Source organism: Diorhabda sublineata, chromosome 1, assembly GCF_026230105.1.
Source record: "Diorhabda sublineata isolate icDioSubl1.1 chromosome 1, icDioSubl1.1, whole genome shotgun sequence".
Taxonomy (NCBI): domain Eukaryota; kingdom Metazoa; phylum Arthropoda; class Insecta; order Coleoptera; family Chrysomelidae; genus Diorhabda; species Diorhabda sublineata.
Window position 1 is genome coordinate 16,624,098 of NC_079474.1, and position 25,384 is coordinate 16,649,481.

General features: G+C 34.1%; 1 protein-coding gene across 1 annotated transcript in view; it reads right to left on the reverse strand.

Moving 5' to 3' along the window:
- Positions 1-25,384, reverse strand: part of LOC130452353 (dynein axonemal heavy chain 10) — a 67,993-nt gene that overhangs the window by 35,223 nt on the left and 7,386 nt on the right. Inside the window, exons 11-29 of the mRNA XM_056791560.1 lie at positions 25,076-25,220; positions 24,817-25,018; positions 24,103-24,276; positions 23,897-24,040; positions 23,642-23,844; positions 21,810-22,031; positions 21,477-21,749; positions 19,285-19,554; positions 18,334-18,690; positions 16,758-17,103; positions 14,189-14,379; positions 13,834-14,090; positions 8,528-8,913; positions 5,275-5,421; positions 5,034-5,217; positions 4,721-4,973; positions 4,482-4,669; positions 1,013-1,150; positions 343-955 (exon numbers count right to left, since the gene is read on the reverse strand). Coding sequence (XP_056647538.1) covers positions 343-955; positions 1,013-1,150; positions 4,482-4,669; positions 4,721-4,973; positions 5,034-5,217; positions 5,275-5,421; positions 8,528-8,913; positions 13,834-14,090; positions 14,189-14,379; positions 16,758-17,103; positions 18,334-18,690; positions 19,285-19,554; positions 21,477-21,749; positions 21,810-22,031; positions 23,642-23,844; positions 23,897-24,040; positions 24,103-24,276; positions 24,817-25,018; positions 25,076-25,220 — 4,693 coding nt within the window. The remainder of the gene's footprint in view (positions 1-342; positions 956-1,012; positions 1,151-4,481; positions 4,670-4,720; positions 4,974-5,033; positions 5,218-5,274; positions 5,422-8,527; positions 8,914-13,833; positions 14,091-14,188; positions 14,380-16,757; positions 17,104-18,333; positions 18,691-19,284; positions 19,555-21,476; positions 21,750-21,809; positions 22,032-23,641; positions 23,845-23,896; positions 24,041-24,102; positions 24,277-24,816; positions 25,019-25,075; positions 25,221-25,384) is intronic.

The window sequence follows — 25,384 nt, forward strand, 5'->3', positions numbered from 1 at the left end:
TCTAGACAGACACAAATCGAAGTGGAAATGTCTAAATCGATGTGGAAATGTCCATATAGGCAAAAATCGATAAAAAAATGTCCAAATAGATACAAATCGATTTAAGCTGATGTAAAAATGTCCGAATAGATAAAAATCGATGTAAACATGTCTAAAAAGCCACAAATCGATTTGAAGATGTTAAAAACACAAAAAACGATTTAAATGGACGTAAAAATGTCCAATTAGACACAAATCGATACAAACCGATGTGAAAACGTCCCGATAGCCATAAATCGATCCGAAACTATGTGAATTAACGTGATTAAATAGAAGAAAATTGATACTGAGATAACGACTAACCTGTTTGGATAGTTGTTCTCTGGCGAGTTTGTACAAAACCGTCATCTTCTTAGCCAATATTTTCGACTCTAGAAATCCATCGGAAAACAACGAGATCATACAAATCATCTCCAAATCGGGTACGATGCATACGACCGGTCGAAAAAGTGCCTTAACCGATTCGGGTAGTTCGGTTCTACCGGCATAACCCGGATTCATTGTGATGAATATACCAACTTTGGAATCCAAAGCGATTTCGACACCTTCGAAAGTGAATTTTTCCAATTTCATCATCAATGCGCTTCTGATTGTTTGCAATTGTGTCGATATGACGGACAGTACGGAAATATCGATTCTATTGAACTCGTCGAAACAACCCCACGCGCCGCATTGCGCTAAACCGGCCAAAGTAGTACCGATCGCTTTGAAATCCATCCCTTCGCCGCAATTAGTCACTATACAAAGCAACGCCATGGCTTTGGCGAGATCTTTAGTGGTTTCCGTTTTACCAGTACCCGCAGGTCCGGCCGGAGCTCCACCCATATGCATTATCAACGCTTGCGTTATGGTTAAATAGATTCTATCCGTTAGAGGAGTAATCACTAGTCTACCATTCAATCCCATATATTCGTACCTAAAAATTTTAATATTAAGATATACCATAAATAAAATTTATTTGGTAGGTATTCACCCATATTCGAATGATCCAGTGCATTGTGTTACCCAAAGATTATCCAATTGGTTGACCCAATAGAACCTCAATTGGCTTTCCCATTCGAATTCCGTTATACTTGTTACGCTGTCTCTTACAAATCCTTCCACAATGTCTCTAAAATATACAGTTATTATAGAAAAGTCCCGATAACTGAGAAACTGGATTATTGGGAATCTTGGGTATACGTTCTGGATATATCGACATTCCGATCCTCGAAATAAATAAATTTGTCGTCTAATTTGGTTATTTTCTCAAAAACTTCGCTTTCAGGTCACCGCTGAAATTCCCAGGGATGCATCTAGTTACTCACCCTCTTTACCATCTACATCAACGAACTATCCGACAAAATTGCTTATACTATCTACCCATTAGGTAATAGAATAGACCGTTAACATCAAAATGATGTACGATGTTTATTATGACAGTATTAACAAACACAAAACAAATAGACGTCATCTACTGAATCAGGTTCTTCAAGTACATCTTTAATATCATTATTAGTTCTTTCTCTTTCAATAGGACCAGGTCCTGTTCAATCCTGTACGTTTGACCCTCTTCCTGGATCTTCCTTTGAAGCTCTCGTACCACTTCTTGGTGGTCTGCCTACAGGTCTGCCTCTTAGCCCACTTTGCCCTTCAGTCATTCTTTCTACGTGATCCATTTAGGATCTTTTTCGTGCCTTGATCCATCTCACCACATCCTGCACGCCCAATTCTTCTCTTATGTCATAACTCCTTATTAGGTCCCTGAGGGTGATTCCTTTGATGGTTCGCAGTATTTTCATCTCTGTGGTTCTCATTATTATTTTTTTTGTTAATGTCTCGGCTTTGGTTTCTGAGGTCTCACACACGTTTTATAGATTCTGGTCTTGCTCTGTGAACTCATCGTTTTGTTTCTCCACCCTATATCTCTCAGACAGCCGCCGACTTTTGATCGTTATTAGTGTTAACTATTACCATAATGAAGCCATCGGTCTTTGGAACAAAGCTCTACAAATATGATTTTCGTAATCATCGTACCACCATCTTGGTTTCTTATATTAACTTGAAATCGGCTTTAGACGGGACGAAAAACCGAAGGGAATATCCCTTATCTGACTTGGAGATAGTCTAATGTAGATTTTTGTTTACCTGCTGAAGATTTTTTTATCTTTTACGAGTGCAGATGGATAAGGTCAATTAACCCACTTCCTTCTGCTTATCGGGGTTCTGATGGAACCAGAAGTATCTGACCCAACAAAAAAATTACGTAAATTCTGTTTATTTTTCAACGTAATCTCCTTTCAGCTCCTTTTTCCCCAGCGATGTTCAATAAGTTCGATATACTTTTTATAATAAGATTTGTCAAATCTTTGATTACCGAGACATTTTTTCAAGTTTGGGAAGATAATATGATCCGAGGAGGCTAAATCTGGCGAATAGGGTGCATGAGGTAGCGATTGAAACTTCAATTCAATTAATTTTGGCCATTGCAATAATGGATATATGAACTGGGTATTGTCTTGATGAAACAAAACTTGCTTCTTAGCCAAATGCGGCCGTTCTGGCTTGATTTCTTCGCTCAAACGTTGCACAATATTCATCGTTGATAATAAATGAAAATTATCCCACGCGCTTATCAAAAAACCGACGCCAAGACCTTGCCTGCAGATGGAATGACCTTTGGAGCCGACCGATTATCCTTTTTAAGTTCATTGTTTTGATTGTTCTTTTGGTTTTATTTCTATGAAACATGATCAAACATCATCACGACGCAGTTTTTGTTACATTGTAAGCAAACGCAGCAACTATCTTGCGCACAGCTTTCTCATGTCCAAATTTTCGATTTTTGCTTGATTTCTTCGCTCAAACTTTCCAATTAATACGCTGCAGATAGTTTTACCTTTTTCAAGATGACCTCGCTTGCAGATGGAACTCCATCAAATCACCCATATCCAGAAACGTAATTAACAGAAGTGTTAAAACGAAGGGGCTACTATACACTTCACTATTTAAAGATCTTAATCGAAGTGAAAAATTTAGTAAAGGGAATCTACAATAATTTAATTACTACATCCATAAAAAGATTATTGATATCAATAAAATAATTATCATTAGAGCTATAGAATGAGAGTTGTACGATCCCAAACTTTATAAAATGAGCGAAAATTATGATAATTTAGAGAACATAGTAAAGAGATAGAACCAGTTGCTGTTTAACACCTTAGCTTTTATTAATGGTCAGTATAAGAGTATTAAATATGTTTTTCTTTAACTGAAATGACCTCAACCACTAATTTAGCGCATCATTTTGGAAACGCACTTCTTATCATTTGTAGTGCATTTCATATAAAATAGAAGTTTCTTGAATTAACGCCATAAATTTCCAATTGTTTTCAAGTCTGGTAAATCACCATGTTAATAGACAATCCTCAAGTTATATTGAGATATTCCATTAAATGTTTCCGTCTTTTTAGAAAGGTGTTTCCGCTTTCCTCTATTGTAAATGGTCTCATCTCAAAGATACACCTTGATATCGTCTAATAGCAGTTGATTCTACAAATAAATGTGTTTCATCGTTTGAAATAACATTTTTCCAATCATTAACAGTCTTTACTATGCAAAATCAGTTTGTTTTTTCTTTGGTTTTCGTCGTTTCGGTCTTTTCTCATACAGTTGGAGTACTCAGTTCAATACCATAAACCAGATGGTGGAACGGTCTCCTTTGGAGCCGCTTCTTCCTTTTTAATCCGTTGTTTTGATTGTTATTTTATTTCGTGATGTATCCACGTTCCATCCATGGTCATGAAACGGTTTTTGTTCCATTGTGAGCACCCATCTTGCGCATAGCTTCAATATGCGATGTACTGGTACGATAGCAATTCAGACTGGTGATTTTGCTTGATTTCTTCACTAAAACGTTGCAATAATAATCGCCGTTGATAGTTTTTCTATTTTTAAGATACCCAATATCAAAAATTATCCCAAAAAACGACGCCATGACCTTGCCTGCAGACGGAACCGTCTTAATCTTCTTTGGAACTGATTCTCCTTTTTCATTCCATTGTTGTGATTGTTTTTATGTTTTGAAACATCTTCAGCTTGTTTTTGCTCCATTGTGAGCACCCATCTTGCTCACAGCTTCAATAAGTCATGTACTGAACTTTCAGTCGACGATCATCTAGTAGATTTTCTTCAACATTTCTGTAGTCGTCTCCTCATTTGATTCACCACTACGATGTTCTGATCTTCGCCTAATTTAAAATTTTTTACAGTTTATAACGAAGGAACAACCTCATCCAAAGTAGAATCTAGCTCGGTCATCTCTAGGTCAGACCAGGTACTTCTGAAAGCCTTCTGAATCTATTTTCGTCCAATTTAAGACTCCAAATGCTCAAGTACCATTAAAATTGGCGTATTCTAACTAATTATCTTCTTATTATTAAATAAATACATGGAAAAATTACCTGGAATGTACTTCGACGATAGCGATCGTTCTAAATTTAGTTCTATCATTAGGCGACAATTCCGCCCTGACGGTCAACACAATTTCCTCCAACTGTTTATTCAATTGTTCGAGATATTCTTTCATGGCTCGTTTATTGCCTTTCTGGAATTTCGCGAAAACGTTTTCCACTTCGGCAGTCCACCAAACCTTAAAACCACAGATCGAGACACACTTGACAGTAAAACCGGGAAGCCTCACCTCACTACCGGCTAATGTCACCATTCCCTGATACTCGAGCATCCATTCGGCGCGCGGCCTTCTTATTTTTCCGTAATAAAATATGGCGCTCTTCGTGATGAACCTATTGGACCGACGCATTTCCTTCAAAATATCGTTCATCCATTCCTCGACTTTACCTTCGATGTAAACGACGTTTCGAAACTCCATAACTTCCCCTTCGGACGATACCATAGCCGTCGATATCACCCTATCGCTACTGTCCGTAGAAAATCTAAAAAAAAAACGATCGATTACGGAAAATATTTTCTTTAAAAAACGAAAACATTCAAACCTTAAAGATTTAATGTTATCGAACATTTTGATCATGTGATCTTGTACGCATGTATGTTCACTACTACCCAATATCGACAATAATTCCTCGGTGGATATGAAATAGAATCTAGGAAATCTTCTCCTTTTCGAATCCAGATATTCGTTCAAAGATTTCTGACAACGATCCAAACCATCGCTTAAACCTATATTAAATTACATAATTAACCTATTTATCGAACCGCCCTCGTAACTTTACTCACTCAAAAATTCGTCTAATCGTCCTGCGGTGTTGCAACATTCCAAAACGTTCGGTCTTTTGGCCGTTTCGTTCATTATCTTCCTGAAGGATTTATCGATATCGTCAAACTTCCTAGCTTCCTCTGGTAATTGGATCCTAATATCACCCCCTGTAAAGATTATCGATGAGGTTAAATGGAAAAACGACACAGAAAAGCCACACGAACGTATAATAAAATAAACGCAATCAAATTTCGAAATCACTAGAAGGAGATTAAACTGTAAATTATATTTCAAGTATCTCTTCGTCAACATCGCTAACAGAAGAAACCTGAACAGAAGAAGAACTAAACAAAGGTAAACATGATTGACATGGGGGGAAGATAATACGTATTTAGGGGCAGATTAAGAGTTAATTCATGATAGTTACCAAACACAGCAAGGGAGGGAATATTATGGATAATATTGTATGTGATTATCAAAGGAAGATTTTATCTGAATAGCTGGAAAAAAGTAATAACTATTCTTTAGGGAACCACCAAGATTTTTGTCAGATGGGTCAAATGTAGAAGATACCATGTGGACAGAAAGTCGTATCTCAGTATCTGAGAAATGAAACCTAGTCATGGGATCAAACCTCGACGATGTTTTGATATAGAAGAGTGAAGAAATGAAGAATATGTAATCACCATCCGGGCTGTCAGCTCTGTGGAATCGAGGAGGGACTACGATATGCATACATTTGTAATTGTGGAAGAGCGGCTATAGTGAAACTGACCAAAGGACAATTAGAACCCACAAGGCATTCCCATTCTCAATAACAATACCCAAACACGTTGCTACAGTCAATGAAATAATATATAATAATATCACACATTCATTTTGAACACTCTTGAACTGTTTAGTCTCTGAAGACGATAACTTGATTATCGAAACGAGCGTCAGTACAATTTTGAGTGTTGGTGTAGAGCTAGTGTGTTTAGTACGGGAAAAAATTGAAAAATTTGAACTTTTAACGCAGAAAATGAAAACTTCATCTTTTTAAACGTGATAAATTTCATATATTTGCTTTCCCAGTCGATTTCTATTATAGAATTCACCGTCACCAAACTCCAAATCGAGTTATATGGCACAAAAACAAAGGAAGAATCTCTAAAAATTTAATTTTCCAGATAACTAACACATTCTCAGTGATGTTACCATTTCCTGAAGCAGTTCAGTTTTCTCAAAAGCGCCTTCATCGATTAAAATTTGAACCGAAATTTTTAAAGATATTGTCAATTTGGAAAAGACTCTCTATAAATTATTTCTGGACTGTAGGGTGGCCAAGGCCCGTTTCTTATGTTTTAAAATCAGTCTTTTGAAAAATTTTTTATTGAATATAGGTCTCTTCTGTTTTAAAATTAGTTTTTTGAACAATTTTTGATTGAATATAGGTCTCTTCTGTTTTAAAATTAGTTTTTTGAACAATTTTTAATTGATTTTAGGCTTCTTCTGTTTTAAAATTAGTTTTTTGAACAATTTTTGATTGATTTTAGGTCTCTTATGTATTAAAATCAGTTTTTTGAACAAATTTTTGAGTGATTTTAGGTCTCTTCTGTTTTAAAATCATTTTTTTGAAAAATTTTTGATTGAATATAGGTCTCTTCTGTTTTAAAATTAGTTTTATAAACAATTTTTGATTGATTTTAGGCTTCTTCTGTTTTAAAATTAGTTTTTTGAGTGATTTCAGGTCTCTTCTGTTTTTTGAACAATTTTTGAGTGATTTCAGGTCTCTTCTGTTTTAAAATTAGTTTTTTGAACAATTTTTGATTGATTTCAGGTCTCTTCTGTTTTAAAATCAGTTTTTTGAGTGATTTCAGGTCTCTTCTGTTTTTTGAACAATTTTTGAGTGATTTTAGGTCTCTTCTGTTTTTTGAACAATTTTTGAGTGATTTTAGGTCTCTTCTGTTTTAAAATCATTTTTTTGAAAAATTTTTGATTGAATATAGGTCTCTTCTGTTTTAAAATTAGTTTTTTAAACAATTTTTGATTGATTTTAGGCTTCTTCTGTTTTAAAATTAGTTTTTTGAGTGATTTCAGTTCTCTTCTGTTTTTTGAACAATTTTTGAGTGATTTCAGGTCTCTTCTGTTTTAAAATTAGTTTTTTGAACAATTTTTGATTGATTTCAGGTCTCTTCTGTTTTAAAATCAGTTTTTTGAACAATTTTTGAGTGATTTTAGGTCTCTTATGTTTGAAAATTACGTTTTTTCAAAAATTTTTGATTGATTTTATTGATTTTATGTTTCTTCTATTTTAAAATTAGTTTTTAATAATTTTTTGAAAGAAAGATGATAAAATTTGACGTTTTGACTTTTCTTTAAGTCTTTATCAAAATATTTTGACAAAGATTTAAAGAAAAGTCGAAAAATCAAGAACATTTCTTTGCATCGAAACTCAATAATATTCATAATAGTCTGCACTTTCCGAATTTGAAGTGCCTTTTTGGTTTTTGGTGATATAGAACGAGAAATTGTTTCTAGACCATCACCACATTTTTTAATTAATTAATTTATTTACAATAAAAGCTCGCCGTTGTCTACCAATCGCGTCGAGACAACTTATTGGTGACGTCTATGCACTACAAAGGTTGCTAGGTAACTTTCACGCGAAAGTACGAGGGTAGGATCGATAGTTTTCGGTTAAACCACATATTTAATAAGAAGTTAGGTTATGTGTTGCTGATTCAGATATAATTTCACAACTTCATTTAGTTTTTTGATAATTGAATCTCCTCCTTCTATTTCGGACTATTTACGAATATAATTTCTACCTGCACCGTATAATTAATTCAAATTTCTATACAGGATGGTCCAACGAAAAATATGCACTTAGCTTTCCTTTTTCTTTTTGTAAATAAATTCAAAAATGCTGGGACACGACGATTTTGCTTTTGATGGGGACACATTTTAAACATATTATTTACTCCCTAGCGGGGGCGAATAACAACCCTAAAATTTTAAATGGAAAGAGGGGTCGACTGATATATTATTTGAAAGGGCACAAAATTGTCTTTCTAATGATACTTTATTCGTTGAATTTTACTAAAACAGTTAATGCAAAAACGGCTTTAAAGACATTAATTAATTAAATTTCGAAAAATACAAATAAGTTTTAATTATTACGAGTGAAAACAACTACATACAGTCAATTCTAAATTATTAAATTTAAAGGAGAACGGGATATTAGTTATAGTCTCGACTTTTTGTGGAATTAACAAAAAAAAATATAATTACCGACAAATATGCCTTCTAAGTACAACCATTTTCTCTGTACCGATAACCACTCATCTATAACTTCGCCAATATTGGCCAAAGCCTTTTCCCATTTCTGCACTTGTCTCAAAAAAGGTCCGACGAATTGAGAGCCGGCCATACTTTGAAGATTCATCGAGTTATCTTCGAGAACTTGCATAATTTCGTCGGTAGAACCTATGATGTATCCACGATCTTCCAATCCTTTAACGTGCTTGTGTACAATAAAAACTATGGAATTCCAATTATCGGCGATTTCCCTTACGCCCTTTTCTATACTCAATTCTTTAATGGCGTTATTTATTATATCTTCCGCTATTTCTTGGTAACGGTGAAGCTCCATCGCGAACATATTATCCAAAGTGAAACTAAAATAAACGCGAATATACAGTATGTCGCATTTAAGATGAAAACACCATCGCAGCTTCGTTATTTGTAATGAAATTGAAAATCTACAGGGTGTTTTCTAAATTCCCTTAAACATTTGTGATAAGTATTGACAAAAATAAATTAAAACTGGAAAAAGAATGATTGGAAGAGGATGAGGATGATTACAAACCGAAGTTAGGGATCCATTTTTATAATTCTAATCTAATCTAATCTAATTTTCTGTATGTATCTGTCTCTATAAAGTTCCTTTTTACGTAAATTCTCATAATTTGTCTCAAAATAATGCGATTTAAAGGAACGGAAAACATTTTTAAAAACAAAGAAGAATTAGACATGTTGAAATACTAGACAACTGTATCTAAGGTGCATAGAATTGAACCCCCAACCTGACTAAGGGCAATAACTACCCAAACGAAATAAGAGAACTAAGACCTGAGACGCAGGTGGGATCAAACTAGAGCTCCAGAAGACAAAACCAGACTGAATAATGCTACTCAACAACTGAAAAGGAAAATCAAAAATATCAAAAACAAAACTAATTGAACGAATTGACAAACGACAAGTCTACGGAATATTCACAATAGAAGGCGACCAAAAGATTAAAGAGACTTCTCCACCACCTAACCTAACCTAACCTAAGCAAATCTAACCTAACCAAAAGATTAAATAGACCACTCCACCACCTAGAAACAATCAACGGGGTGCAAATAGATTTTCAGTACATTAAGCACACACTTTTACAGCTACCAAAGGAAAGTAACGACTTAAAAAAATAATACAAAATGAAGACAGTTTGAAAATAACTTATAACAACTCCAAAGGAAGTATCCACAATGATTAAAGTAAATATCAACCCGAAGAAATCACCTGGATTGGACTCACATATTAAAACATTTACCAACGAAAGTTATAACCAAATTAACGCATATTATAAACGCAGCCTTCCGCCTCGAATATTTACCTACCTACAAAGCATGTATAAAAGAATAAATACTCCAAAAAGATCAAAACTTGACGTTTCGTGATTTTCCAGCATTATCTCTAGAAAAATGTATTCGGTTTTTTAATAATAACTTGACTTCCTTTAAAGCTTTTTGAATTCATCCATACATCATTTTGTAGGGAATTTCATAAGCTACAAAACCATGAGAGTTGCAACCCTTCTAGGCCCTTTTCTTCGGAGAATTTTCATGTTAAAGGGTAAAATAGACTCTTCCTTAGCAGTGAAATCAATACTTTAAACGCTTATATCTCGTTTAATTTTTAAGCTACATGATTTAAAAAAAAAAGCAAAATGTTCAGTAAACTAAAAGCTAAATTTTAGTTACAGAAAAATTCTTTGGTTGATCCAATAGTTTTTGAGATATTTTAAAAAAATAACGTTTTTTATTAATCGAAAAAAAAAAAAAATATCACATTAAACAACTTTTTTCAAAATATACGTGTTCCAAACCATTCAAACTTTTGGAACGTGTTGTTAGGGCTTAAACAAAGATAATTTTACATGGGGTACGATTAATTTTAATTTTGCCGCACATGGTGTCAAATTTACTGACATTTTTTTTTCAAATTTGAGTTACTCTACTTATTTTCATCATAACTCGCTTAATTTTCATGCTAGACGGTTTAATAAAAGTTTATTTTGAAGGTCTGAAAAATTACTTTAAAAATGTTTTTCACAATTTTTTATGAAAATTGATCGTTTTTCCGTTATTTGAGCTCAAACTATAAATTTACGAAAAAGAAAAAATTGGCTTTCAGTGACTCATAAGTTGATGAATATTATTTAAAAAATTCAATTTAAACTGACTAATTTCTTTGTTTTTTTATAAGCCTCAATTTTGATAAGGATAATTTTTTCCAGAAAATGTGTAATTTTCGAGACTTTCCTGAAAAAATGTTGAAAAACGTGTTTTTTTTATAATTTTCAATCGCGAATAACTCAGAAATTATTGAACTAAATAAAAAACTTCATTCCACATTTTCTTCATAAAATTCAATTCTCTATCAATTCCCGGTATTGTTTTGAAATTTAAAATTCCCACGCCCTAGTAAGGGTGGCATTCACCCCTGGGATAGAAGCATACATCGGCACCAAATCAGGTTTGTTATTTACATCATTTTTGAGCTTCTGTCATAATTTCAAACTAACCCATGAAAGTCTTTAAAATTGCGAGTTGATTTGCTTGGTTCACTGTACCGTACGGAAAGTACTAGTACCTTCATTCAGACGAATATCAAAGCTATTAGAAAAAATACTACTGAAAATATTTAACTCTATACTTGAACAAAGAAAATTAATAACTTCACATCAATTGAGCTACAAGGCAAACCACTCCACTATAGACCAAGTACACAGTATAACAGATGTCGTCGGTTGCTCCTCTGTTTTTATAGACGTTGATAAGGCATTTGACAAAGTTTGACATGAAGAGCTTAAATACAAACTGAATAAACTTTTGTCTAACCAATATGCAAAAAAAGAACGAGCCTTCAGAATAAAGCAAGAAAAAGCTCACATAAACTTGAAGGAAATCAACGCGGGTGTACCACCAGGTAGTGTTCTTGGGCTAGTGACATCCGTCAATTAAGAAATCTATCGCCACCTTTGCGGACGACACAGCTATTTTGACCATAGAGGCGATTCCCGCTCACATAAAAAAGAAACGAAAATAACTAGGTATAAAACCCAAGAAAATGTATTGGTTGCTTCGAAGACAATCCACTCTATCAATTTATAATAAATTATTTGTATATGAACAAATCCTGAAAGCTACGGGATTCAACTATGAGGATGTGTCAGCGAAAACAACACCTAAATAATCCAAATATTTCAAAATAAAATGCAAAGAAGCATCATTAATTTACTTTCGAAAGAGCGATCTTCATCGAGGTAAACCAGCTCATTGACAACAAGAAATTAAAAAGAAAACTGAGAAACGAAAAAGCTTCTGCTGAGTAAGATCCTTAGTATAAAGACACTTATAATAATTTAGGATAGAACGAAATTGTTCATTGATCGTTATAATGATCAGATCACAATGTTAGAGAGATGTACAATTGACTAGCATTAAAATTTCCAACAATACTACTAGCCACGTGTAAAATGGAAACTTCGCACTAATATACCTAGCTTGTGCTAGTACTAGCGACGTTTGAACAGACCATTTGGCTATACTCATGTTATTGCTAGTTTCTAGTACTTATCGAAGAGACAAATTTGAGATTTGACCGGTCAGACATATCTCCATCTTGTAGAAAGTTATTTCGTTCTCCCTCAATGCTTTGAAGAAGAAAAAGAAAAAAAAACTTTACCACAAGGGAGCCCAGTTTTTTTGACACATACTTTTCAACATTACCTTTGCTTGATAAATTATTAGAGTTAAAAGTAGAAGGTACAGGGACGTTAATGTCTAACATGATAAAAGGATGTGTTTTAAAAAAAGATTCAGAGATGAAAAGAGGACGGGCAGAGGAGTATGTCAGAAGTGACAAAAAAAAAATATGTGTTACGAAATGGAAAGATAATAAATCCGTTATTATGGTTTCTACGACCTTTGGAATAGCTCCTGAACAAAATATGAGGCGGTGGGATAAAAATACGAAGAAATATCCTGCCCGAATGTAGTTAAAATTGGGCAGAGTCGATATTTGTAACCAAACGACTGAAAGTTTTTTTAAAACCAGAAAATGGTGATCAATGTCCTTCGTATGCGACCGTGAAAATTGGACTGCAAGCTTCAAAAGAGGTAAATTTGCCATTGAAGATGATGACCGATCGAGAAGGCCAGTTTCTGTGTCAGTACCCGAAAATATCGATGCAGTTCATGACATGATTTTATCAGGCGGTCGAATTGGACTAGAACGGATATCTGAAGCACCTCAATTTGGACATGAGAAAAATTGCTGCAAAATGGATCCCCATATGTTTGAATGTTAACCAAAAGCGTGCAAGAATTGAAACATCGCAATCGATCTGTGCTCGATGTAGAAGTCTTAAATCGAATTGTTACTATGAATGAGACTTGGATACATTTCTACGATCCAGAAATAAAGCAACAATCGATGGAATGGCGACACTCTGGTTCTCCAAGACCTAAGAATTACTACGGGAAAAAATTAAAGAGAAAAGATGCGGAAAGCTATCCAAAGGAGTTTTGTTTTTGCAGGACAACGCCACTGCACACAAATCCCATGTCATGCAAAAAATTCGTGATTTAGAGTTTGAATTACTAGAACACTCCCCTTATTCACCAGATTTGGCTCCGTCCGATTATCATCTCTTTCCTCAACTGAAAAAAAGTTTAAAAGGTCGTAAATTCTCCTACTCCAACGAGGAGGTAATAAAAGCTAAGGAAGTCTGGTTTGCAGACCAAGAATAAACAAGTCCAAAGATATCATGGATTTTTTGAAATTTCGTTTGAGTTTAGGAGAGTTTTTAGTTTGTGGCACTAAAAAAAGGAGAAAAGAAAGTGAAGGCACTGATGTAGGAGAAGAAGATCCGAAACACAGTTCTAAGAAAGCTGGATACACTCCACTACCTTGTGAAGACAAAAGATTTGATGGCTTCAATCATTGGCCAGTTCATGGGAACCAAAAAAACCACAACATGTATCGTCTAAAAATTTGTCATAGTCGGTCAAGAATAAAGTGCGATAAGTGTAAAGTTTATTTGTGTTTCAACAATGATCAATCAAAACTGTTTCATTAAATTTCACTGTAAATAATTATTTTATATAAAATATATTAGTTAAGTATTAAATGTGAGTTTAATCTGGTATATGTTGACTCCCAATTATCTCAAAAGCTGCTAGTAATAATAATTCTTAACTGAATAAATAGAAAAATTCATTTTCAGGAGCGTAAGGGATAGAAATATTTCGAAAAAACTTTTTTACCGATCCGGAGACATGTCGAATTCAATTCCCGTCTTTTCCATCAACAATTTCCAATGTCTTTCTCTTAAAGCTTCATTTTTTAAGGCTACCATCAACGGTACGGCGTTTTTAAATTGTTTCATTTGATTTTCCAATGTTACACCGATCGCTTGTGTACGTATTTCTTTAGCCAATTTTCGAAAACTTTTCAAAAATCCATCGATACCGTCTACCAAAGCTTGCGGATTCAAATTCGCCCACAACGTTTTTCCCCACATCTAAAAATCCACAAAATTTAAACTCAAATCGATTCCAAAACACCTAGTATCGAATCTCGCATAAAAAAACAAAATCATCGATTAAAGTATTTGTTTACCTCTCTGGCGTGTTTGAGCGACTTGTAAAGCTTATAAAGAACTTCCATCCCTTCGTAATCGGTCTTAGCTTGAAGGTAATTGGAATAATCGGCTAGAGGGATGTCGAATAACATTTCTGCGTTTATCAAATCTAATCTACGCGCTTCCAAATTTTCAAATTGCACTCGATATTCTTCCATTAGTTTCACACCTTAAAATTGGTAATCAGTAAAAAACTACTAATCAAAAAGAAACGTTGATCAGTTGCAGCTTTAAATTTTTCGATTTACCAGAATTTAGACAAGGCTTCTAGGCCTAAGTGTTGATAATAGGCATAAAAGTACCAGGTCCAGAAACAACATTGGAAGTCATTATAGATTAAACACCTCTGCACATTATTATGGAGAAGAATGTGTGGTAGAAACTCCTCTTCGTGAACTTCTTCGAAAGATGATTTACGAAAATAAATACTGAGAACCTCCCATCTTTCTTTAATGTTAGCTTGTTTTAACTCGTAGTCTCTGCCGTTTAATTATTAGAGAGGTTGTCGCTCCATCTCTTGCTACGCTTCGGCGACTTGTCTCTAACTATTTTGACCATTCTTTCGTCATTCATTCGATCTATGTCTTCCTTCCATTATCTCTTTCTTCCCAATATCCATTCGTTTCCATGTGTCAATTTTAAATGTTCTTCTAAAGTCTTCGTTTTTCTCCTTGACAAAAAATGTTTATCCACCGATCCTGCGCACTATTTTTATTTTGGTTTCTAATATTCTCGTTGGGTTCGATGTATCTGGTCTGTTTTCCGCTGTGCATGTCAATTAAGGCCTTGTAGATTCGTGATTTGGTCTCGATTCCGATATATTTGTTTCGGAAGATTGTAAGCTGAGGTTCGTGCTGCTTTTGCCGCTTGGTTTCTTCGATATCACCGTATCTTGATATTTCTTTGCGTAAATATTTAAATTTCATCTCTTGTCGAGTAAAATTTCGTCATCTACAACCAGTTTGTTTGTCATCTTCGTTTTCTGCAATTAGAACACCATCATCGGCATAGGATAGGATCTTGAGGTATCTGTTCCCCATTTTATACCCTTTCAGGTTACGAGTACTTCATCCATACGGGGCTAAGAGAACCTTCTTGTCGAATACCATGGCTTACAAAAACTTCCTCGCTAGTTATACCATTGATTTTGGCTTGTATTTTGTTTCTCTGTTAAATGTTTTCGATGGTTTTTATGATGTTATATGGGATTTGCCTTTTGTATAAAAGGTGTATTCGGTCAAACGCCTTTTCCAAGTCTATAAAACACATGAACGCCGGTTTATTATACTCGATGGATTTTTAAGTTATTTGTCGCATCTGTAAAAGATCTTACTGATCTGAATCCTTGCTGTTGATCGCTCGATGTGGTGATTTCATTCATTTCTTTCGTCATTATTTTTGTTACTAGCTTCGAGGTTGTATTAAGAGCTATAGCTGTTAGATGCAGTTTCAGACTTCTCCCGCCGCTTGCCTCGATTTTTACTGCTCTTAAATTTCGTCAACGCAGTTTCTACATCTCTTTCTTCTATTTCAGCTACTTCGTTAGTTGCGATTTCTCAACTATATATTCAATTAAATCCTTAAAAGTTTGTCAATTGCTTTCTGTTAATCAAGGCAGTGGAAAACGCGAAGTAGCCTTGTTTTCTACTCTTTGGTATATATTTGTTCGTCCATTATAAATTTTTCTTCCTTTGGAATTTCTGGAACCGTTAGTTATATTCCTACTGAATACACTGTTCACATCACCACTACACCAACACTCACGATTACGCTGTCTGACGCGCGTTTCGACGAGACTGAAGACTGTTTACGCTACCACTACACCAACACTCACGATTACACTGTTTGACGCACGTTTCGATAACCAAGTACTGAAGGTAATCAGTTTACTTTCAATCTATGAAGACTCCCTGGAAAAGTGCAACTTAAACAGCATTGTTTACGCTTCTTTCACATCCTAGCTTTTCTAAATATCCTATTCGGTAGTCATTGATCACCAAACTAATTTTTCTTTCACCCATATTGAGCATATTGGAAGGGTATTGGGGAACCCACCGAAATTATCCTTTCACATATTAGCGATGGGCATAATCCTTTGATATTAACCCTCCGGTGAAGTGTACAAGTTGATTCAACGTTCATAGTTCAAAGTAGGATAGAAGAAGACATAAGCCTTCTTCTTGGCAAACTGTGAGGCTTGTGCAAGTGTTTGAACTTCAATTTTGGCATTTGGTACGCAGTTTCTTTCTCCTCCGTACACCAACGGCCCTCCTGGTGATCCATGATGTCCCTAATGTGAAGAAACGTCGGTTAAAAGTCCAGTCATCAGTCGAATTTTGAGTCTATTTAAGTGGAGTAGCAGAAGGTCCATTTATGGGTGGCTTAAAGTGTGTCTTGCAATATCTGGCTACACCAAGAAGGGTTTCTTGACCTATTGGTGGTTTTGATGGAGTTTCTTATCTTTCAACTCAACAACAACAAGGAAATTGATATTCTAAGGAACTAATATTAAATTTCGTTTGATATTCGACATATTTTTCAACATACCTAAATCGAGATTTTCTCCTACAGAGCCGGGACCTTCGGCTTCGTATTTACTAACAAACGCATTTATTATTTCCAAAAAATCGTTAATTTGCGCTTGCGTTAAAAGCGCGAAACGTTCTTTAGTAGATTCCAAAATTTGTTCTCTATAAATGGCCGATAGTAACAATTCCTTCCATTCTTTTTCCAAAGCGTAAGCGAGAGCTTCGTGCTCAGGAGGAAATTGTATACCGTGTTGACTCAACATCCTGTAGGTCTCTTTGAACTTGTAGAAAGATAACTCCGCCGATATGTTTCCTTTGGAAATCGTGGCTATAGCTTGAAGGACGTTTTTGAACTTCTCTAAACCCTAGAAAAGGAAATTTTATTTGATTCAATTTACAAAACCGAAAAATCTTTTCTTCTCTATTTATAATATTGATGTGAATATCCATCTTGAGCTTTGGTAGGTTGTAATGTTAGGGTCGCACCTCCAAAGAAAAGAGTCCAAATAAATTCTGGACGTTTGCAGGCTTGGGACTCGGCTCTCCAGCATACCCTGAAGATGATGGACTCAATACAAAAAAAAAATTATTCCGCTAATAGGCGACCAGAAACTTGGAGAGCTTAGAGCACAGAAAGAAGTCGAAACTACCAAGGCAGATGCTCTTCTGAGCCTTCCAGCATCATCCCTTCTAGAGCAGTATTTTCATGACCTTTTCGACTAGCTCATAAACATCGAATTTGCCCTCAGACGTGCAGAATTTATTGGGACTCTTTTCTTTGGAGGAGCGACGTCTGCAGGCGAATTCTATGTTCATGAGCTAGTCATGCAAATACTGTTTTAGATGGGATTATGTTGGAAGGCTCTGAATAGTTTCAGTAAAACAAAGTCGGTCAGTGTTCTAAGCTCTCAAAGTTTCTGGTCGCCTATGAGCGGAATCAACCTCTTTTGTATTGAGTCCATCATCTTCAAGGTATGCTTGAGAACCGAGCCCCAATTGTACGAACAGTACTCCAAATCAAGGTCTTTTGGAGTATTAGAAACTATTGATAAGTATTGATCTTAGCAAGGGCGTCAAATTTTTGTCAAATTGCGTTAGTTAAACTCCCAAATTTGCGCCGATGGTGATATTTTATGTCTAAGTACTACCACTTCCTGAGCTGAAGTACAAAACTTCTTTGTTAAAACAACAAGAACTAATCAGTTTGAAAAATCGAGGATAAAAGCTATTAACACGACATCTATCCACCATATGTGCGCTGGACTGAATGCAGATAACTTCTTCTGTTAAACATATCCGAGATTATGACGTAGGTCATGGAAAGAGCACACAGAATACGTTCGTGCAACAGCGCGATGCGAAAAGCTGATAAATTATTTAACTGATTGATTTTACTCAGTTACGAGATATTTTCTTTTGAAATAATGAATATAAAATGTATTGATTCAATTTACCACCACAAGGCGTGTCAAATTTTTCATTGCGAAAACAAATAGAGGCATTAATCAATCGAAAAAGCTATAGTGTTATAAAACGATTGTAGCCTCATGTGTTATCAAAAATACGTGATGTTTTTTTTTTTAATTAATACTCACTTTGATGTTCATTCGAACCAAAATTTTCAATTCGTCGATTTTCTCTTTCATTTCCATCATTTTAGCTTCGGTATCTTCATCGATCAATCTGCCTAATATCGTCTTCCATTCCAGACAATGTTCGACGATTGTATCGAGAAGTGGTCTCAAATTTAATTGTATACTTTCGACGTTTTTCAGCGGATTAAAGTTGTAGATATTTCGAACTATTTCTAGATAAAACATAAATTTTTCATCGAAAACCGATAGATTAGTCGTTTTTTGAATCAGTTTTTCGCAAGTCGATACTTTATCGTAGCTCCATAGGTTTTTGTATCGCTTCCATTTTTGTAATTGTTTATTTACCGCCAAAATAACCTTTAATTTACAAAATGAATTAACAAAATATCATAAAAATTAATAGTTCAATCAAATGTCAATTTTCGTTGGAGTTTAGAAGAAACAAAATCGTTTTTTTTAAACCTTCTTTAAAATCTACGCTGTGATTAAGTTTGGTTTCGCAACAGGGGGAAAGTAACCCCAACTTTTTTTTTAATTGATACTGAAAAAACGCTTTCTTAAAGCATAATTCAAAAAGTTTCAACTTTTAACTGTTGTGATTGTGAAATATATTGGACAGATTCGGTTTATACCTCAATCGTCTCAGATTTCAAGAGGAAGTTCGTTGGAAAGAAATTATGCTCAGTTGAGAAGTTATCACCTCTGTTTTGACTAAAGACAAATCGTATTACAAAAATGGTGTCGAAAAAAAAGATTTATTTCCATATCTCGACTAATCTGTTATATTATGAAATTTTCTACTCGCAAGGGATGATTTAAAGGGGTTGTGTCATTATGAATCAATCATAAACTTAATCTAGAGCGGAAAAAGGCGTAAAAAAATGAAAAGTAAATGTAAATAGATTTTGTTTCTTGAAATTTTATTTTTTCGTTTTGGTCTATATAATTTACCTTGTGCGCCGTATCGGCTTGTTTCCCCAACGATTCGTTAACGTCTGGAACTTTGATAATTTCATCGTAATACGAATAAAGATACTCCTCGGTTTGCGAAACTTTAATCGGTTCGCAATTGATGCACGAATTGTTCTGCCATCTCGGTATTTGTTTCAATCTCTCCATGAAATTTTTCGAATTCTTTATCAGTATATTATATATTTCGGTAGCCGTAGGTCTCAGTAAAATTTCTGGCGTAACAACCACGGCGTCAACTTGAAACATCGGCTACAAAAAATATTGTACGAAATTTATGTCTGTGCTTGACTCAAAACAAATAATCCGCTGTTTAAAAAGTTATATAAGAGATGGCAGTTAACCAATGCCGGATATTTAGGTATACATCCGAGGAAACAACACCGGAGCATCCCTAAAAATTTTCACATAATGCTCGACTCAATGATTTCGTCGAGTGAACACGTGTGCTAATAGCCTGGGGTGAAACTGAACATTAAACTAAAGCTTAAACTATGGTTTTAATTCTAGTTTAAATAAAGAATAATCAAGATTATGTCACAGTAAGACTTTTGTCTGTCAATTGTCAAAAATTTGCAGTACCCTTTGGACGAAAGACGCAGTCGATAGGATGCCGGATTGGGGACCTGGAAAGAAGCCAAAATTGACAGAAACTACGAAATAGTGACTTAAATTGACAAAATAATACGAAATGGTGACTTAAATTGACAAAATAATACGAAATAGTGACTTGAATTGACTGTATACTACGAAACAGTAACAAATATAAAAAATGACGATATAGTGACTAAAATGACAAATTACTACGAAATTATGACTTAAACTGACGGAATAGTTTCTATCTATGACAGATTACTATGAAATAGTGACTTAAATTGACACCATACCATATAATAGTGATTAAAAAAGAGGAAATAGTAACCAAAATTACGGATGACGACGAGAAAGTGACATAAATTGACACATTACTACAAAACAGAGACAAAAATACTACGAAATGGTGATGAAAATGATAGATTACTACGAAATAGTGACTAAATATGACGGATTACTATAAAGCAATGATCAAAAATGACGAAATGGTGACTAAAATTATAAATTACTACATAATAATGACTTAAACTGTCGAAATAGTGTCTAACAATGACAGATTACTACGAAATAGTGACTGAAACTGATATAATACTACGAAACAGTGACAAACATGACAAAATACTACGAATTGGTGACAAAAATGATGGATTACTACCAGAAAGTAACAAAATTTTTGAAAAAAGTAGAAAAAATGACTAAATTTTTGAAGAAAATATAAAAAATGACAGAATTATCGAAGAAAACTGCAAAAAATGGCAGAATTCCCGGAAAAGCATTAAAAATGTGAAAATTTTCGCAAAAAATTACCAAAAATGACATGAATGAATTCTTGAAAAAGCAACAAGACATAATAGAATTCTTAAAACAAGCAACTAAAAGCAACAAATCTTCAAAAAGAAACAAATGTTTCGAAACAAACGGAATTTTTGAAAACAGCAACAAAAATGACAGAATTCTCTTAAAAAAACAACAAAATTGACAAAATTCTTTTAAAAAAGCAAAAAAATGACAGAATTTTTTTTAAAAAGCAAGAAAAATGACAGAATTGTTGAAAATAGCAACAACAATGACAGAATTCTTGAAAAAAAAAACAGCTGTAAAACACGCGAATGACCAATAGGATTCGATCTTTTCTTGCCGAAGAAGGGTTTACCCAAGGCAGCGAAAGATGTCCAGAAAAAGAAGCTAAGAGTGTATAGCCATCGGGACAACTCTTAACAAAAAGACAAGACATCCCAGAAACTCCCATAAAACTCAGAGGAAGAAAAGGAATTTACGCGCGAAATTGTGACGCGAATAAAAGGACCTGTTGAAATGACAGGGGTTGGTGATATCTTCCCATCCATTCGTGGATTTATCCGGGGGTGGATGCGGACATTTTCGCGCGCGCGTTTGTGTGTGTGAAAATAAAATTTTTCAACGAATTTTTACGAATGGCATTTCTGAGGCATGTTCCAAGTTTGGTCATCATTTAGAGACGGCTTTCCCTTGATGATTACGCCACGTTTTTTTACAAAATAACAAGACGATATGGTGTAACAGATATGATAAAAAGTAAGGTTATGTTACGTAAGAATTACTTCTTTCGCTTCCAATTTTGAATTGAAATTATCCAAGTTTTTAATGGTCATAGTAATGAGAGCTTTATACATTTCTTCTTCCCACGAGGTGTAATAAGGAAACATTGCCGGAGAGCGTCCCGTGTTTGTGCCCAAAACCATCGTTTCGAGTTTCGTAAGAATTGGAGCGAAAGAATCGTAAATTTTCATTAATTTCGACATTTTTTCCGTACGGTTATCGTACATTACGTTAAAGAAGTCCTTGCACGATAATCTATCCACATCCGGAGGTAACTGAAAATATAATTAAATCAGGAAAAGAAACGAAATAAACGAAACAAATTAAAAACTCACCGATTCAAAATCGAACAGATTAGCATTCGATAAAATTTTGATTCTTTTTAGTATATCGTTTTCTACGTGTTCAACCTGAAGGTACAAAGTTTTTAGATTGTTAATGAGAATCAGATTGTCGTTGGCGTATTCGGTTATTCCTAACGAAGACCATTTTATCCTCATCAATCCCGGCTGGATGTTTAGTTCGATTTCTCGCATTTTTTCTTTCAACAGATGCATCTAGAAAACAAATTAATAAACATACTAATCTAACATCATCATTCTACGGACACCATGTAGTTCAATCTATTCTTAAGATGTCAGTGAACTAGAGAAGATAGAAATGGCAACATCGCGCAGCTACTATTACATAGTAAATTTTGGTCCATACGATTTATCAACTAAATATGAATTTGTGAACATTTGGGCGCTTCTATCTACACTCTCGTCAGCAGAAAAATCGCCAGTCCAACAATATATTGCGATCGGTAACCACCCTTTTTATGCTGGTTTACAATAATGCTAATTAGGTGTAACTGACCCTTACAAAAGATTATCTACCAGATCAACTACTATCAGTTAGCCATCAAACGTTAAGCGAATCACGTTTCCTTTAACAACAAACAAGAATTCTACCCTAAAATGGATAGAACAATTGATAAGAATTTTCGAAAAAATCAGGAAAACCAATCGCAGAAGACGCATAATTCTCCAACACGACAACGCGAGCTTCCGCACATCAAAAAATCAAAAATAATGATTAAAAATGACGAAATAGTGACTAAAATGACAAATTACTACGTTATAATGACTTAAACTGTCGAAATAGTGTCTAACAATGACAGATTACTACGAAATAGTGACTGAAACTAAAATAATAATACGAAGCAGTGTCAAAAATTACAAAATACTACGAATTGGTGATAAAAATGATGGATTACTACCAGAAAGTGACAAAATTTTTGAATAAAAGTAGCAAAAAGGAATCAGAATGTCGAAGTTTAAAAAAAATGATTAAATTTTTGAAGAAAACATAAAAAATGACAGAATTGTTGAAAATAACAAAATTGACAGAACTCTTTTTAAAAAGCTACAAAAATGACAGAATACTTAAAAAAGACAGCAAAAATGACTAAATTTTTGAAAAAAAACATAAAAAATTACAGAATTTTCGAAGAAAACTACAGAAAATGACAGAATGCTTGAAAAAGCAATAAGATATAAAAAAAGCAACAAAAAGGAAAACAATTTTTCAAAAAGGAACAAATTTTTCGAAAGAAGAACTACCAAAATGACGGAATTTCTGAAAAAATCAACAAAAATGACAGAATTGTTGAAATCACATCTCCTTTAACAACAAACAAGAATTCTACCCGAAAATAGATATAGCAATTGATAAAGTTCTCGAAAAAATCGCGAAAACCAATCGCAGAAGACGCATCATTCTCCACCACGATAACGCGAGCTCTCACATATCAGTTCAAACAAAAACTTATTTGAACAGTCAAAATATCGAATCATCTGCCACACATCCCCTGTTTTGCACACAACGATTTCTTCTTTCCGCAGATCAAAAATGAATTGCGATGTCAACGTTTTGTACACTCGTTCATGCGCTCAAATCACAAAATTGATTCAAATCCATGAAAAAGTTTATTGATCTAAATGGAGGCTGTTTTTCTATTTGGTTTCCACAAGGTTTTATTTTCAAAAATAGTAAAAAATCCAAATTACTCTCAAATAAACGCCTCATTTCGATATTTGCACAATTTCAAGCTACAATGTTCGACAGAAAATAAAAATACAGAAAAAAGAAAATTCCAAATTGATTAAATTGATTAAAATCTTACTTGAGATTCTGTTAATTTATATACAATGTCATTATATCTTTTCACCATTAAAGTTACGGCATTAACATTAATTTGCGTCTTCTCTTTTTTGATGGCGATCATTCTAACATTTTCCGGTAAAGAAAATTTCATCGTTTCCAATAATTCCACACTTTTGAAACAAGCCCAAAGCTCGTCGTCAAAATTAATGTCGAATTGTAATCCTAAATAAAAATATCCTATTGACCGCGCCAACTATTCTAAACGCTCTCTTACCCAAATCCGCTAAAATGTAACTACCGATAATTTCGTGCCACGTTAAATTTCTTCTCGAATGGATCCTTTCCATGATATCTTGAACGGATCTAGTGCTACTCTTGCTTGAATTTCTCCTGCTAGAAGATCCTTTTCCTACTTGTGCTAAAACGTGCAATTTCCGACATCACTTTTTTGGCGAGAGATCGTATATTTGATTAACAAACCTTTTGTCACGCTAGTTCGGGTGCTTACAGATTTAGTAAGAGCAGACGATTGATTGTATTTCGGAGGTCTGTAAAACGTACTCTTCTTACTTACGTTGGTCAATTTCAAAATGTCCATTTGAAGGGCTTTCTCCATAGTCGCGCTGAATTTTCGCACCCAGTCGTCAAATTTCGCTAAATAATATTAATATAGACACTGCGCACGCGTTTTTATGTAATTTTTTAAATAAATTTATACAAAGTGAGTTTTAATTCCGGAAACCTGACTGGTTTTTATAAAATTTTGGCTTTAATGTTAATTTTTCTGTTGCATTTCAAAAATCGAGGCGTTTTTGGTTTATAATTATGTTTATTTGGAAGGCAACCATTTATACGTCTCCCTTGACCCCTCGAAACTATTCTCAATTAACAAACACGATGCCCAAATCTCCATTTGTCGTTTTTTCTCTAAATTCATCAATTACACTCAGTTAATAATTGTAAATAAAGATACGAGTCAGAAAATTTCATTAAGTACTTCAAGATATTTCGTTAATAGAAACAAAAATTCTAAATTACGAATTAGTATCAAGAACTAGTAAAATTTCAGTAAATTTCCAACAAAAACAAATATCTGACAACAATGTAGTTACCACTGTAATTTCTGTCATATTTCAAAACACACTTAAAACTCACCGTGTATAATATAGAGATAACCAAATATTCAATACATACTTTGCTCGAAATATTTTAATTCTTTCGCAAATTTCAAATAATGATTGAATGTACTGGCTTTCATCGAAGAATTTACTATTTCCGGTACCTTTTGGAATTTTAAAATCGGTCTTTTTAGTTTGTAGTATAATAAACGCGCCCAATAGATGGCGCTTCCTCTAGCCGGCATATTTTTATATAGTATCGGATGTCTTTTGTATCTCTAAAATAATTAATTATAATTTTTCTTTTATTTCGAACACTAATCGTGTGTACGTACCGTGAAATTGTCGTCAACCATTAGAATTTCCTTAATGTATTGATCGAGTATAACGTCAAATTTAGACATCAACTTATTCATTATAACCTCTCTAGTTTCTATGTATTTAAATTTCAATAACATATCTAGAGCGCTTTCGGAACTCCTGAAAATTTATTTTTCAATAACGTGTCTAACGAGGCATAGAGGACGCCACTGTAATCGATACTAATCAACCGCCATATTTAATCCTACATACACTATAAAATTGAAGGACGCTACTTTATTATATCATATCAATTACCCTCCATCTTTAGTCCAAACTTTAAT